Below are 17288 nucleotides of genomic sequence, written 5' to 3'. Positions count from 1 at the left end.
ATGGCGTGAGCATCAGCTGGTTAGCCAGACGCTGACGTAACGTTAAGAGGATATAAACACACCGTTTGTTCTGTTTCTTCCCAACTCGATCTAAACTCTCTAAACTCGATCTAAACTCTCTAAACTCGATCTAAACTCTCTAAACTCTTCCAAACACACGAAGCTCGACAGGCCGAGTTCAGGAGTGGGGAGGGGGTTTTTGGTGGACGGGTCAGCTACCAAGTTGGAGATATTAAATAATGCCCCAGACTTAATTAAACAGCTCCCGCTGGTTGTATCCACAGCCCCCCCCTCCACCCCCCCCCCCCCCCCCCAAAAAAAAAAGAGAGAACATTTCTGTGTTTTAAACAGCAAACTCAAAACGTCTTATATATTGCTTGTAGGAATCTTCTAAAACCTTGCACGTACATTTGAGGTCAAAAACCAGGATGTTGGCTCATTGTCTCCGGAGTCAGGCACAAACATAACAGGCTTGTAAACACGTGTTAGGCATACAAAAACAAAACAACAACAACAACAAACAAACAAACAAAAAAAAGACAAATCTTTAAGATGCTGATTGAAAGAATACCTCAGAAAAAAAAGAAGAGCAAAAAAAAAAAAGGCTATAGACTTTTAAATTAAGTGCAGTTTTTTTCCTTGTCAGAGAGTGTGGGAGATCGTGGGGGTGGGGGGGGAGGGAGGGGGGACTGGTGCAGATTGGGTTATAAAAAAAAAAAAAAAAAAAAAAAAAAAATCCAAAGTGTGATCAAAGACTGACAGCTTTCACAGAGAAAGTGCTGAAACTTCCAAAGGAACACAGCACCCTCCCCTTCTCCCCTCCCCTCTCTCCTCCCCTCTCTCCTCCCCTTCTCCCCTCCCCTTCTCCCCTCCCCTCTCTCCTCCCCTCTCTCCTCCCCTCTCTCCCCTTCACACACCTACGCACACCGTCGTCTTTACCGGCTCGGGTGACAATAATGGATCCTGGCGGAGTCGCGACAGGAGGCTCCAAACGCTAACAGCCTTGTGTTATGTCATGAATGTCTGATTACCCCACTAACACTCCCCCCACCCCCCCACCCCCCACACACCCTCCCACCAACATTACACCAATATGGTGCTACTAACTTCGGATAAGACATCCCAGGTGTCCTGCGTGAACGGAGCAATGTGTGCGATGAAGACGTTCCCGATCTATTCATGTGCGGGATTATTATTATTATTAAAGGGTGTGTTCAAAACGATCTGGTAACTCTGCCAAGTTTCTATCACGTTGGCGAAGGTGTGATTCTCCTGTTCCGTCATGTTTATATTTACGGCGGAGCTTCTGTCCCTTCTGCCAATAAAATATTCTGGAAAAAACAAACAAAAAAAACCAACAACATAACACTACTCTTACCTTTTGTCAGAGTGCAGTGAGTGCATGATCAAACGCTAATTTTAAACAGCACGTCGGGAGATATTGATTGGTCGTAAGCGAGGAAACATTCTTATTGATTTATATGAATTATCCATGTGTGTTTTGTTCGGGGACAGTCCTGACGATTCCCAGACCACAAACCAGACGGCTGCGCGGGAAGGGTCGTCAGTGTTAATTCCGCAGCAGTCCCGTGCTGGTCACACATGATTTCACGAAGGGAACCAATAACGATCAGACATGTGTAATTGCATTTTAAAGCTACTTAAAGACGGTCTTCAAATAAAACCGTGCACCTGCTGCTCTTATGTACTTATAAGGAAAACATTTACTTAACCCTTAATTGATTAAGGCAAAATTGTAAATTCGGAAAATCGCTAAACAACCTTGTTAAGTGTTTTTTTTTTTATGAAGGACAAATTTTGCTTCAATGATAATCATTTTATTTCTAATTCGGACTGCAAGTACACTTTATTATTCTTTTTTTTTCCCACCACCCCATACCGATGTGTGTGTTTCTGTCTGTACGTGTTCTCGGTGTGTTAACGCGTGTTCTGAGGTAGTCCTGTGTTCAGAGAGGACGAGGCGAGGTTAATAGCTAAGACACAGGCAGTGGGGACAAGTAGGTTTCTTGCTCCTGATGGCTAATTACCTTCCTTCTGTGTCGATCTGCGTATGTGACTCTCCTGACCTGCAGCCTCCTACCACTGTTTGTCTCAAAAGCTGGGACGTGTGTGTGTGTGTGTGTGTGCGTGTGTGTGTGTGTGCGTGTGTGTGTGTGTGTGTGTGTGTGTGTGCGTGTGTGTGTGTGTTGGTTCATGGAAGGAGGGAGACATGCTTCCCCTCGCACACTGATAATCTTCTCTCTCGCTGTAAAGGAACAATTTGTAAACAATCTGCGTCTCTGAAGCAAAAGACAGGAGAGCTCGTGTTCCTTCAGGTTGTGTTGCGACCGGGGGAAAAAAAAAAAAAGGGGTGCCGAGACATGTAAACCATCTAGCGCCATGCCCCTTTGCCATCTCCCTTTGTCTTAGAAAAACTGGGGGGGGGAAAAAAAAAAAAAAAAAAAAAAAAAAAAGGTCACATTTTTGCCTCCGGGAATCAAACAACAATGTATTGCAATGGTGCTGGAAATAGCAACGAGCAGAAAAAGAACTTTTTTTTTTTTTTTTTTTTTTCTGAGCCAGACCTAACCCCAGGCGGTGCTGAGGAACAGCTCGTGGTCCTGCCTCAGGCCTGAGGTCGTTGTTGTTGTTGTTGTTGGAGGAGTCAGCTTGAGCGGCTTCACACTCCCGACTAGAAGTCGCCATCTTCAATGATAAAGAACAGGGTTCTGCACTGGGCTGCGGTAGCGCACATTTCAGAGCTGATCAGAGAAAAATAATAATAATAATAATAATAATAATAATAATAAGAAAAAAAAGAAAAAAAAAAAAGGCTCCAGATCAACATGGTAGAATGCTACACCGCACGTCCTCTCAGTCATTGGTTGATTCAAATCTCTTAGTAGCTGAAAGGCCCACTGGGCAATATGGGGAAAGGGAGGTTTAAGAAAATAAGGGAGGTCCTTCCGTGGAATAAAAGAGGCCTCGAAGTTCAGCAGACGACTGTGGAGAGTGAAGGAGGAACAGAGGGACGAAGAGGAGGAGGAGGAGGAGGAGCCGCTGCACAGAGCCACGCTTATCATCTCTTGTAGTGGTTGGGCGCGTCAGCGAAGGCAAACTTCAATCTGTAGGCTTCAGCCAGCAGCACACTCACTTCCTCGTTGCCCCAGTGCATCGTGGGAAGGCTCTGCAAGAGGATCATCAGGCCCTGGTGAAAGAAAGAAAAATAATTAATGAGACAACGAAATAGAAAATGGTAAAAGACAGGGAAACAAAAATATAATGACTAAAAGTTTAGGAGCAAAGAAAATATCGATGCAAGAAGAAAAGAAAATCAAACATAAACCCACCAGATGAACATTATTAAAAAAAAAAGACGAGAGAAGACCACGAGGAAATAAAATGGGAAACGGCACTTTCTAGGCAGTGATTTTTATTCTGTAGAGTATTATACCTACTCAGTACAAGACCACTTTCAAACCCAGCATTGATTCCTCCGTATCTGACAAAGAACCAATTTGAGGCGTTGCACTTCTCTCGAAATAATAAAGTCTAATAAACGAGAGTGGGAGCACTACTTCAATATGACAGTGATGTAAGACAAAGCAACACAACTAATGTCCGCTTGAGAGGGAGAATATTCTCAGAAAAAAAAAAAAAAATGTAGCTTTAAAATCCATTATGATTTCATTCTACTCAAAGGAGAAGACTTCTTGTCTCTCGGCCTGGATTTATGTCTGATGTAAAAACGGTAGACAGGAAACCAGTCGATGAAACCCACAGCACAGAGTTTGATTAATCGCCCGGCATCCTTTTCTCCCCGCTGATACCCGACAGATGAAGCACATGAGATCATCAGTCCAGTGAGGATCGGGTGCCAGAATATGTTTGTTTACGCGCTTTTGTAAGATACATCAGAACCCGATTTATGAACACGCGATGGTGTAAGTGGATGTCTTATCTGAATGAGGAACCCGTGTGTCGGTGTATAAGCCGTCCAACTCCTCCAAGACATGCGGACGTGGTCTGGTTTGTGTTTAGATCAAGTTTTAGCCAGCTGTAAATGCAAATGCTCCAGTTCCTTATTCTATAAAACCTCTTCTTTTTTTTTTTTTCTCCTTACATATCAATTCATGCGCTGAGAGGATTGTTTTATTTCCTTCGTATCTGAGGAAACTGGTGAGAAAAGCTTTTATGTTTCGGGCTGCCTCTGATTGAAAAACGTTAGCTGTAAATATCGACTGTCATTATTTTGCTTATTTAAAAAAACAAATTCATCTTAAAACAGAGTATGTTTTCAATAATGCCATCACTGTTCCTTTTTTTTTCTTTTATTTATTGATTGATCTCTTAGTTTGTGTCTGTCTGTTTGGACATGATAAATCTCAAGTGGTTCATCCAAATATATTTAATGAATTTGGAGAGTCAATACAGCTGCATCACTTCCCTTGACCTGTCACACACTTTCTCTATTTATAAATCTGCTGGGATTGTTCAGCGTGCCAATCAAGCCCATGGTGAGATGTGTCATAAACCCGCTGTAATGAGTGGTGTATTGTTTCTTTTCACTACGTTGTTTACTGTGGTGGAGCTATTGCTCTGTGTACTCGCAGGGAAACACTTCGCAGATGCTGTAACGTGATGTATAATTGGAATGTATTTTATGTCACAGGGTTAGTTCCTTCTAATCTAATCCCGGGGACCGAACACAGCGACGGTTCTCAACCGGCTCGTTGTGCAGCAAAGTGAAATGTGCTCACGAAATAGCAAGCAGAGGCTTGAAAACATTTGTAGTAGGTAGCAAGATCACGTGACCATATGTGGGTATAAATGAAACTCCAAACCATGGAAAAACAATCTGAATACATCTGCAGTACAAAATGTGATCATGAAAGGCTCCAGTTGAATTCAGGATCCCGGAAAGTCGAGATTTTGGAGGCTGGTTATGTAGAGGTGTAGTGGGAGTGTAGCAGACAGACACAGTTACACCTGCTGTCTGCCTCTGCTTGCGTGCTTGAGTGTGACACAGATGGTATTAACTCAGTCAAAGTGGTTTAATCACAGCTGTGTGAGAGAAAGAGGGAAAAAAAAAAAAAAGATAAAAGAGGGTCGGGGTATGGAGGAAAAAGAAAAGTAAGGAAAGAAAGAATAAAGTGTCAAGTACAATTCAGAGGAGCCCCGAGCGCGTCCCCAGATTCCTGTTCTGTACATTACTTGGTAAGTAAGAAGACAGACAACAGCAACACACACACACACGCAAACACATGCACGAGTTCAATCTCGCCAACTAATGCCTCTCTCTCGAAGGGGAATGAGACTGGTTAGCAGTGACATAGACTGATTGTGTGTGTGTGTGTGTGTGTGTGTGTGTGTGTGTGTGTGTGTGTGTGTGTGTGTGTGTGTGTGTGTGTGTGTGTGTGTGTGTGTGTGTGCGTGTGCGCGCATGCGTGTGCTTCGGCTCCGAGTCCCGGGAGCTTTCATCATCAAGGCTGAAATCATTGCCGTGACAACAGGGTTTACAACCAATCACGGTGTTGATAATCACATTGAAGGACAAATCACGTTGGGGCGATGGTGTTCACACCCACTCCCGACTCCGGAGCAGTGTGCTGCTCTCTAAAGGGACGCGACCCACGAACAAAAAGTATTTAAAAAAAAAAAAAAAGCTTCACATTTCTGAAACGAATTATGCTAATATAATAATGCGCCCATATTCTGAATCATTATTTTATAAGCATGTCAAAGTGCTTGTAAATCTGGATGCAGATTCCACGCTCATCTTTCGACAACTGCTGAGAAAGTCAAATTACACAAAACTTTAAGAAGACATATATACCACAGCGTGGCACTTTGTATTAGTATACCCTCCTACGTTTTAAACGGAAGGTGTTTGGCTCCATTAATTCTTTCCTCCCTCGCTGGGTTTTAATGAGCCGGTGCTACGACCCCGGTGACTTTTCAACAAAAAGCATTTGTATTCTGGGCGAGGGTGGAAAAAGTACACGTTTTTTTTTTTTTCCCAACTAATTGAGCTCAAAGCCGGCATCCCAAGCAGATTTTTCAGATCAGGCCGCAGCTTCGCTTCACCCCCCGTTTTCTGAATAACTTGTAGGTGAACTCGGCTCAATATCAGTTTTGACACACAGCTGTTTTTGAAATTTAGCTAAACTAAGAGAGTAGCTGGTAATTACTTTATTGATTGACTCTTATGAGCCTTAGGCCCTTGAAAAGTGTTAAAACCCCAGTTGGAGTACTGAAAAAAAAAAAAAAAAAAAAATCGCAGGGTGAGAGAGCGCTGATCAAAATGCAAATAAATTCGACCTCCAGTGTTTTAAAACATAAAACAAGGATTTTCACTTCATGATTAGATTCCCTCCAGAGTACCACTCCTTATCACTATCATCAAAATCCATCCACTTGTTAATTCTATGTGTAAAAAAGAAAAAAAAAGAAAAAAAAAAAAAAAATCTCCTTTCTGGACCTTGACTTTGAAAGGTCGACCCAGTGACTTCCTCCTTGGTTCAGAAAGACGCAGCCCTCTGAAGTAGTTTCCCTCTGAGGGCGGGAGAGAGCGCGGAAGGAAGACTGGAAAGGCAGTCTGATCAGAATTCAGCCCGCCTTTCTCTCATCTGTATTCAATAGAGCCTCACTAGCAGCTCTCCCCTTTCATCACTCACTCTCTCACGTCACTCACACACACAAAATCCGGCAAATTCGCTCACAGCGGTAGCTTCACGCGCTCAGGTTTATGTTACATCTGCTCACATGAAAACAATCGCGTGCTCAAAGGAAATAAATTCAATACAATTAAAATGTCTGAGGTGCAGATGCCCTGCTGCATATATGTCAGAGCCTTTAAGCTGAATATAAATGATCAATAACAAAGTAGTTCATTTAAACAGAACGAGGACGGGACATACGAAAAAGAAGAATTGATAGTGCAATGCATTTCACGCAGCTGAAGTGTGAACGTGTGCGCGGTGAGTGTTCTGTGCATTGCGCCAGTGGCCTCGGGCGCCTGGGGCGAGATACCATGTACCTCCTCTCTACTGTACTTCGCTGCCCCGGGCTCTTCAAGGAGAAGCAAAGTTCCCAATGGAATCACAACACTGCATCCGGCGATGGTTCAGTGAAACCAGAAGCAGATAATTCAAATGCTGCTGATGGTTTAAACTCAGCCTTTCATACGAGAAATGATGCCTGTTGCCGCACCGGCTCGGATATAAGATCGTATTTTTGCCCGGAGATGAGGTTTGTAGAAGAACGTGTTACACGATTTATAGATTTACAGAGCGTTGACTCCGTAGGTTGTTCGTTGCCTTAATGTTGTGAGGCTCGTTTTTAGTCCAAGATTAACTTTGACACAGAGGAAATAAATTCCTAACGACTGAAAATGACTCCTAAAATCTTTGCAGCGGAAACGAACCAGGTAAAAAAAATAAAAAAAATAATGTCTAATAGCAAAGAATTACGGCTGTCACGGATGATGAGCTCAAAAACGCTGTCAGAAAAAAAATGATGTGAACCACTTCCAAGAGCCTGACAGGAGTGTGAGCGTGCGACTGATAGACAAGCTACACAAATTTGGGTTTTACATATTATCATATTTCATGCTTCACTTATGAGAGAGAAAATGCTTCATTGATCAGCACGAGCCATTCCATATCTGGGTCAACATGGTATTATTGACAATGACAAATATGGAAATGAAAATGAAAATATTTAAAGCCCCTCCTACACTCAGAAATGTTCACTTCAGCTGTGTGTTTGACCTTCACTCTGCAGCATGATATATGTGGAGAGTTTGGCACTACAAGGCTGTTCGCACATTAATGCCCTGAAAGAGAAACATTTCTTTGAGGCTCCCTTAAATATGAGTTAAAAGCAAGTTCGTCACATCTTTTGGGGGAAAAAACAAAACTAGTTTGTAGGAGATACGTGGGACATTGTATCTTTCACCAGTGTGTTGAAACATCTGGTGCGCATACACGGATAATGAACTTTGTGGTGAAGCAGGATTTCTATAGCTCCATCCCTCCCTATCTCGATCTCTACACACCTTTACCTATCTCTATCTCCACCAATAACAATCTGTCTATACCCATCACTATCTACCTCTATCTATACCTATATCTGTCTGGGAGGGAGGGAGACGGACTATAGATGGATGGAGGGAGGGAGGGAGGGAGGGAGGGATGGATAGATAGATTATTCACATTATTCAAATTTCAATTGGACTAAAAGTAATAACATTAATTGTAAGTAATACCAATATATACTGTCATTGCTTTCCGTAATGATGACCTTCCTGTGCAGCAAAAAGGTTCATTCCCGATTTGAATCTCTAACAATTCCGGACCCTCAATGTTGACCAGAGACCCTCATCAAATATCCTCCTTGTCACTGTTTTTTGACCTCCACACAGATGGATATGCAGCAGGAACGGAATTTACCATGTGCTGCTGCATCTTTATAAATCAAGCACGGGCACTAATTGCTATGCTACAGGAGGACCAACCACTGTCTAATCAAGTGCTGCTTTAAGCGTCACAGCCAAAAGAACATAAACGCGAGTACACCTATGCATCCTCCGCCAGTAGACACTGAGGAGCTTCATTAAGAGCAAATTTCTGCACGGTAACCATCTGCTGGCTATCACTTCTGTTGGGCTAATGACTTTAATACGGTTTAATTGCATACATCTCGCTGTCAGGGGGGGGAACGCTGTGCTCTCACTACTCCACAGAGGTGGCTACACTCCATGCTGAGAGGCCTTGAATGTTAAGTGTGAGCGAGTGTGCGCGTTTGCACGAGGGAAAAACAAAGGAAGAAGTGCAATCCATGAAACTCAGTGTACGTGTAGTGTGTGTGTTTGGGGGTAGTGGGAGTTGTGTGTGCAAACAGATTTGAGAGAGAGGTAACAAACACAGTGTCTCAGCAAAGGAGATGATAAGTTACAGCAGAGAAACAGGCTGGACAGAAAAGGGAGCGGTGTGTGGGGATGGTCTTTGTGTAGCTGTGTGTAGGTGCTCGCGATTATTCAGGCATGAATAACCATTTATCCCACAGTACTAACAACGACATTGATTCACCATTACTGTATACAGTACACTACAGGAAAAAAAAGGCAATTAGCTCTCCATCTCCTACGCTTGGCAAGGCTTAAAGTGGTTAATGACTATTGATACTGAGGGGAAAGCAGATTGTCAATAGAGTCAGTGCTAAAGCTCTTTCTTTAAAAAGAGAACGGGATAACATAATGGTCGCACAGAAAAGCAAGGCGACTGTCAAAATTCACTTGCTGTGTGTGTAGTTATTGTTTTAACCTGCATCGGACAGGAGTGACCTCACTTAATAGAGTCTGTCCCCTTCCCAACTTCACATTTACAGAGCCACGCATGTTCGGTGTAAGCTCTTCCACCTTAGGGAATAGCAAAGATTCAATCATAGACTGTATATAAAAATATACATAGACTGTGGGTCTAAAAAGTGACGCTAAAGTGCCTTAAAAATGCAACACTCCCATTCAAAAAGTGTCCAATTCTCTCATGGACTACAAAACGTGTACATTTTTCCACAACAATTAAATTCACTCCTTCTGATCAGTGTTCTCGCGGAAATAATCCCATTATTAATTAGATATTAGGCTTCAAATAGAGCTGTGTTTGGGGACATGCCTGGTTTGATTGACGGGACTGCGGCGCAGTCAACTTGGCTGCATAGGTGGGCGGGGCGTAGTGTCATCTGGTTCACAGTCAGATCCACCCACTCCACCTTCTCGTCCAAATACGGTCATACCTTTGGCTCCGAATCACCAAGATGGCGACAGCCAAAATGCCTGAAGGCTTTTAAAACAATACTTCACAAACCAGTGGGTCCTGTCATGGCGAGTTGTCACTTGAACTCACTCAATAACTTGGGTCGAAAAAAGGGCTGATGGATGTGAAGACGCCACACTGGAGACGTTGGAGTCATAGTTCTGAGCACAAAGTTAGATGAAATTACAATCTCGATGCGTGTGAGTCACAGATGAATATTAGTCATAAGAGACTCAAATGGAGTTCGAGAAATATTACTTCAAATACTGTTTATCACGGCGACTGAATCCATTGGCAGTAATGGTGGCTGGCACGCGCACGCGCCCACGCACGCACACACACACACACACACACAAACACATGAAACACGCAATTAAAGCCCACTCTTCCTGTGAACCAAGTAGCTTATTTGCTGGCAGAATGAGATGGTGCTTAGTGAAGTGCATACAATGAGTGCCCAAAGTGCTGCGAGGTGCCTTGCTGTCTTTTCTGCTGTGTCAACTACAGCTCCCAGCTGCAAGCAGCTAGAGCCCTGGAGGAATTAATGGAGGAGGGATGACATGTGCGCTGCGTACACACACGTACACGGATACACATTTATGGCCAGAAATGGCAATTGTCTGTAGCGCCCGCGGTGTTTCTGTGACGTGTATCAATCCACCTCCGACCTCCTTCAACCAACGCGTCATGAACGCACACAAAGAGTCGCGGTTGCACACACGAGCTGCCACCTACGAGCACAGACACTGCAGCTTGGTGGTGGTGGTGGTGGTGGTGGTGACGGTGTTTTGCAGCACCCTGAGGTGTAATGGGCCCAGGCGCCATTAGCTTGCTGTAGTTCATATAATTACACAAAATGGGCACTCTGGCAAACAGTGGGTGCTAATGTAGGAATGGGGCACTGTAGCATGTGGAGGTAAGAGCTGACACGGGACGGCACCGCCAAGTTGCCTTGTAGAGAGGTTGGCGTATGAAAAGCTTGACGGATTGATATGCAGCAGGACTGGTTGTGATGTTGTTCATGGATAATGTGGTCGTTATGTTGCCAAATAAATGTTGATGTGATTTAAAAAAAAAAAAAACATTTTTATTGATCTTTTGCTGCCACTAATCAAAACAAAATTGCCAGAATTATGAAATTGTTTTATGGGCTATTTACACACCAACACCAACAGTTGTGAACTGGGAAAACTGGTTCTGCACAGTAAAAGCCGGCTGTATGGTTCATACGCATTTTTGCCCAAATATGTTAAACTATTCTCATGCTATTTTCATTGAACAATATACTAAAAACAATTGCCCATTTATGGACTTCTGCACTCTGTACATTTCATGCAGCCCTGTAAAAGTGCAGAAGAATCAAAAGATGTAAATGAATCTCAAGAATTTTCTTGTTTGGTATTCATGTATTTCTAAACTCTTGAGCAGCAGGTCAACATCTACTGTGGAAACCAAATTAATTCATAAAGCTCTGTCGTCTATAAAATGGAAAAGATGAGGCGTGCGTACAAGGACAAGGACAGATTAACATGAAACCACACGTGTGGGTGTAAGTGTTGACGTTACCTTTAGGATACTCTGGATTTTCATTTGTTTTAACAGCATACTCGCTTTACATTTGCACCTGTTCTGTACTAGTCAATGGCAGCACAATGACAAGTTCATAACCTTTAGAAAACTGCAGCCAGATGCAATCTAAGTACAAAAACAGTTGTCTGCGCTTTCTTCTGTGTATTGAAGCATTTACAGTGATATTTCACTCTGCTTGACTAGTTTCACTTTTCAGCACGTGCAACTTCAAAGCTCACAAGCAGTCAATATTTAACCATTTGCCCGCCTCTGCATCAGCCATTAACAACAAAAAGCGGGCCAACGGTTTGGTTTCACACCGTTTCAGACGCACACTGCAATAGATATCTGCTGCATATCTGCGCTTGTTGAGCCCCACGTGGACTAATGCCGTGCAAAACTGGCCAAATGAACACATCAACAGGCAACATAACATCCAGAGGCCCCATGAAGTCGAACACAATAAAGTCTACCGAAGAAAAAAACATGGAGCCTTAACGGTTTAACTCAAAACCATCATAAAGTTCAATAATGGTTAACGTCCCCCTAGTCATGAGTTCAAGAATTCTTACTTTGACTGCACCAAGAGTATTTGGATTTAAGATTCAATATATATGTCTCAGTTCATGACCCAGCTAGTTCCTCAAAATTCCTGTCTTCTCTTAAAAATCTATTCCTCTTTTTCCTGCTGCTGGACTCTGTTTATTCCTTACGAGCGGGTCGATACTGCTGTTTATTTGGTATTTTTGTGTGTTAACCGAGTTGAGAAGGGGAGCATGCAGTTGGCTTACGAGCTGACAGAGCGACTCCTGTTATGCTGTTATCTCTAGGCAAAAAAAAAAAAAAAAAAAGAGCCATAAACTCTTCCAATCTCTATTTTCCTCTCTCTTGAGGATAAACCTCAGCCGCCGATAATGCCGGTAATGGCCGTCAGACAGCAAGCTAATCGCTGCATTCACGATTGTTTTGAACTGATAAATGCTTTTCAGAAACTCCTGGCAGAGGCAAGCTTGTACTTGTATGGATTGATCAACAAAGCAACAACACAACTCAGTTAGAAAGAGAATAAACAAGCGCGTCTGTGCACATATTTGAGCACAAACACACTCACAATTACTTCAAGTCTACGGAATGCCACACCATGACTGATCACCGCTGACTTTCCAAAGCAGCTTTGGTCATCAAAATCGTTCGGTACAATAATTCAGCATACAAGCCCACGCGAGTTAGCCTGAAAGCGAACTTTAGCTGGCAGTGATGGAGCGTGTGTAGGCGGCAATGAAAGAAGGATGTCACAGAATAAAAGGCAGGATTGGGTGGAGGGTTACGTAATTACTTCCTCCATATTAAGCCCTCTGTTTTCCTCTCATTTTTTTGTCTCTTCTCCTCTTGTTTTGGCACAGATACATTCATATGCCACATCGGGCTCAGCACTCAATCAACTGGGTGATTATTAAAAGTTGTTTACCGGGGGTGGCCTTGTCTCACTTTCAACACTATTGACTACAGTGCCATCCATCAGAGGAGCTGCAAACCACTCAGTGCGTCTGCTTGATGCGACCGAAGTTTGGGAAGAAAGTTCTGGTAGAGAAAATGAGGAGGTCTTGTTGTGATAAATGGGCGAAAAGCGATGAATTAATCAAAGGAGGGGACCAGCCTCTTTATGGGAAATTGCAAGTTGGCGATCTTAACGGGGATTTGCTATTGCTCATGCACACACATGCAGGTTAAAAAAAAAAAAAAAAAAAAAAAAAAAAAAAAAAAAAAAGGAGGTGCACACTTGCCATCAGAGCTACAGCCAGCACACAGGAACAGACACGCACGTGATGGTGGACGGCAAACATGTAAAATTAGCAGCAACAAAATGATCAGGAGTCCCTCCAAGCCATCCAGAAAATACAGGAATTTCTTATCAATTGTGAGAAAAAACAACACTTTAACACACTACTAATTCAACCCGACGGCTAGACGCCAATTACTGTTAGTGCAACGGTAGCTTGATTTTATGGGTTGATTACTGTCTCATCAGTTATCGCACACACACACACACAAAAAAATAAATAAATACAAATTTGCATTTACTGTAGAGTCCACTGCAATAAACACAGAAAACAGTGGGGGGGTTTTTTCCCAGCAGAGGGCTCTCTGGACTACATTGTTTACAATACTCTGAAGCATTTGTGTTGGCAGCGTAAAACATCGAGAGTGACCAGATGTCCTGATTAAATTGTGAGAGTTCCAATTTTCCAAGCATTTGTCCTGGCGTCTTGACAGGGACGCACTTTGTTCTAATAATTAGAATGAATGGAGTTTGAGTTTTGTTCTTCCAAAAATAAACTTTAAAAGAGGTCTTTGTGAATTGCGTCATCAAGAAAAAGAATGACTTTATTAGGACATTGAATGGGTTAAATTATCTGTGAGTAATCACAATGATCTAAAGTAAGAGCCTTCTAAATAACACAGATTTATCTGTAGGCATATTGGCGTTCAGGCTCACAATTAAAAGGACACTTTTACTAACATGACGATAATTTCCTACTGACACCATACTGAAAATGTTAATTGCATGTCTCGCCACATGTTGTCCTGACATTTTTCTCTATATATTTAGTCGTCACAGCTGAACACAACACAGTGCGAGTTGTCTCTCTGCACATGTTCATTGAATTTTTGTTTTGTTTCATGTAAATCTACGATCTTTTTTCTGCAACATAAAAATTGACCCTAAGTGCATGTGCACTCCCTGTGACAGTGATTGAAATAGTGCTGGCATTTCCAGAACACTCCGCTTCCTCCCGAGCACCCTTCTTTCCTTTATTGCCAAGGCTGCCAAACCCAAGGCGCTCTCCACACGTAACTGATCTGAGGACAGCCGCTGACATTTACAAAGGTCCGCAGTTTTTCACACGTCATTAATTAAATCTTTTTCTCCCCCTTTCACTCGTCCACCGCTCGCTTTCTTCCATTATACACTATAACTCTCCTCCGTGTCTTGTTGGAAAAACTGCAGTCATGTACATGGGACGAACGGCTTTGTATTCACATGGATGCTTGGCCTCACATTAACGAGGATCGTCACACTGGACACTATTCAGACGTACTTATCCATGAAATATCAGGGTAACAGTATTAGATGGTCGTAATTAACGGAGTCATTGATCTATTTAAGACTTAAACCAGTCTTAATTGAGGCACAGAGTCTTCTCTGTCTCCTCTAGCTACACAAGTGTGACCTGCAGCGTTCTTCAAAGGTCTACTCTTGGCCCTTTCCTGTTTTATATCTACATGTTACCACCGGGTAAAGTTATCCAAAACTTCAAACATTTATTTTCATATTTATGGTGATGATGCACAAATCTATCCGTCCATAAACTCACCACAGCTCACCAGGGTTGCATCCCTCACAGCCTGCCCAGCAGTCATAAGGTCCTGGCTGTCCAGTGACTTCCTGAGCAATGACGTAACTGAAGTCATTGTGTCTGGACTCAAAGTACACAGGGATTGTGCGAGTCAGACTGTAGTTTCCCAGGGTTTGCAGTGCACTCATCTTTGAGTCATACTTGAACTTCACAAAATATTTGAGCAACACCACCAAATCAGCTATCTGTCAACTTAGGCCAAGATTGGTCATTCAGTGATGCACAAAGTCTCATTCATGCATTTGTCCTCAGCCATCTAGATTACTGTAACTAATTATTTGCCAGACTGCGGCAGGAATATATTAACGGCCTCCACTTGTACAAAGTACTGCAGCTAGGATTCGTATAAGAACTCAAAAATATGAGCACTTGTCCCATATTCTGGCCTCATTGCACTGGTTACCTGTGGTTTTCAGAATTGATTTTAAAATGTTTGTTTTCCTAGCACTTACACTATCGGCCATCTTACCCTTTACATCCTGCTCTCGCCCTCTGAGAGCCACACGACACCTGTTGTTCTCAATTTCCTGGACAAGGCTTGAGACAGAGGGTAGAAGCACATTTGCCAAAAGGGCTCTAAAATTGTGGGATTACCGCCCACTGGGAATCAGACCGGCTACATCACTGTCCTCTTTTGGAACTCATTTAAAAAAAAAAGAAAAAAGAAGGGGGTTTCTTTTATGCTTCATGTATAATTTTGTATGTCTGTGAAGCAATTTGTAAACTTTTCTATTATTATTAATGTCATCATTATATGTACTATACGTAAAGCTGTCCTGATTCACACTTAATAAAGGGTTGTTAAAGGTTTCTAGAGGGCTTACATGCCGAGGCAGCGGTGGGGTGGTGGTGGTGGGCATTTATTTGAATTAAAAACAATGCATTTTTCCATAATTGTGGACTGTTATCATTACAATACCCATTTAAATATTCACCGCCTACCATTCAAAAAATTGTCACCGAACATTGGTCAAACAAAGCTTCCAGTGAAGCCCCAGTTGCGTAGGTGCTGTGAAAAAAAAATGCTTAAGTGCTGCACCTAAGCATTACAACGGTATGAAAAACCCTGTAATCGAAAGTTGTACTCGTCAAATACGCATTAGATGACGCAGACATCCATGTGGCAGTAGCAACAAGACGAGGAGTGCACCACTGGCACTGCAGTAAAAAAAAAAAAAAAAAGTCTTTTATAAGTTGACATTTACACCAAACACTGACAGGAACCCTCATCTACCTGCATTTCTGGCCGCTGCGTTGTGGTTATCGCTGTGTTTTAAAATATCAGAGAAAAATATGGTTATTTGCCGTGTCTGATCCTGAAGGAGGTTTTCAAAAGCCGATTGTCCATTGTGACGTTTCCAGGCCGAGGTACAGCTCCACAAATGCAGACTTACAAACAAGAGTGAAGAGGTTTTTTTTTTTTAACAGTAATTTAGAGGGAGCTCTGCTGTGGCAGCATTGATGTCTGCAGGTAATACACACTAATGGGAACGGTGCTGACGGCGCTGGTCTTTCCTAAAAACAGCAGTGCAAACACATACCTGCATAATATTATCTCCCTGCTCGCTCATTTCTGTGTGTACGGCGGGTGGTGTGTTCGAAAGTGAAAGCGTGTGGCGGGGGGGACTCACGAATGTGTGAATAAAGCGGTACGGTGTGAGGAAAGGATTGTTTTACGGGCATGTTTGTGTTGTCGCGTCTGCGAGGCGGGTGACTTTGAGTGGCAGAGATGATGCATGGAAATGTGTGTGCGTATGCGCTAACTTAGCCATGCGGTTCAGGCCAGCAGTTAGCAGCAGTGTGCCAGCTGAGGCGGAACGGGGGAAGGCAGATTGCTTAGGGAGTGCCGTACTCCTCCTGCTTTTCATTTCGGAGCTTAACCAATCCAATCCCACAAGCAAGAGAGGAGATTCACAGTTACTCTCCTTACTATGTTTGATAATAATGCATGAGTTATCCATTTTAAATTACTTTCTGCATGCATTTTTTAATTAAAGCTATTATAGTGAATCAATCATTCGTGTTCCCTCGTAGGACCTCAGGAATAGTAACTCGCCAGAAGTTTGTCATACGCTGCTGCTCCTCCCGTTCCACATTTTACACTTAGCTCACACTTTTTTTTTTTTTTTTTTTTTTTTTTTACAGTTAGTGACCACACTGCAAAAATATTTGTGTTTCAAAGGAAATAACCTCAAAAGAAAAAACAAATTGTTATGACCTATTTTGTATTTGTGAGTTTGAACCTTTCCAACTTTTGAATATCTCCACAACTTGGAAATCAAATCTATGACAAGGTTTAGACCTTAAAAACACAACAACACACTGTTTATGTTGTACTCTGCATACTAACTGCTACAAGCCTCCCTCCAGGCCTGGGAAAATTGGAGTAGCAATTCCAGTTAACTCCAAATAATAATGAGATTAAAAGGAAATGGTTGGAAACCATATTTCTAGAGGTGTATGTTGTTTGTGTGCATGCATG

General features: G+C 42.6%; 1 protein-coding gene across 2 annotated transcripts in view; it reads right to left on the bottom strand.

The window, feature by feature from the left end:
• Positions 1 to 1076: 1076 nt before the first annotated feature.
• The window catches only part of tbc1d22a (TBC1 domain family, member 22a), a 120167-nt gene continuing 103955 nt past the window's right edge, over positions 1077 to 17288 (bottom strand). For both annotated transcript variants that reach the window (XM_069164779.1, XM_069164778.1), the window contains exon 14: positions 1077 to 3208. In XM_069164779.1, the coding sequence (XP_069020880.1) occupies positions 3080 to 3208 (129 nt within the window). In that variant the 3' untranslated portion in view covers positions 1077 to 3079. The remainder of the gene's footprint in view (positions 3209 to 17288) is intronic.

Source organism: Embiotoca jacksoni, unplaced genomic scaffold (genome assembly GCF_022577435.1).
Source record: "Embiotoca jacksoni isolate LCO1_2020_lvr unplaced genomic scaffold, fEmbJac1.0.p SCAF_32, whole genome shotgun sequence".
Lineage (NCBI taxonomy): Eukaryota > Metazoa > Chordata > Actinopteri > Embiotocidae > Embiotoca > Embiotoca jacksoni.
Note: the sequence above shows the minus strand (reverse complement) of the source record. Positions and strands in the feature narration are given on the sequence as shown.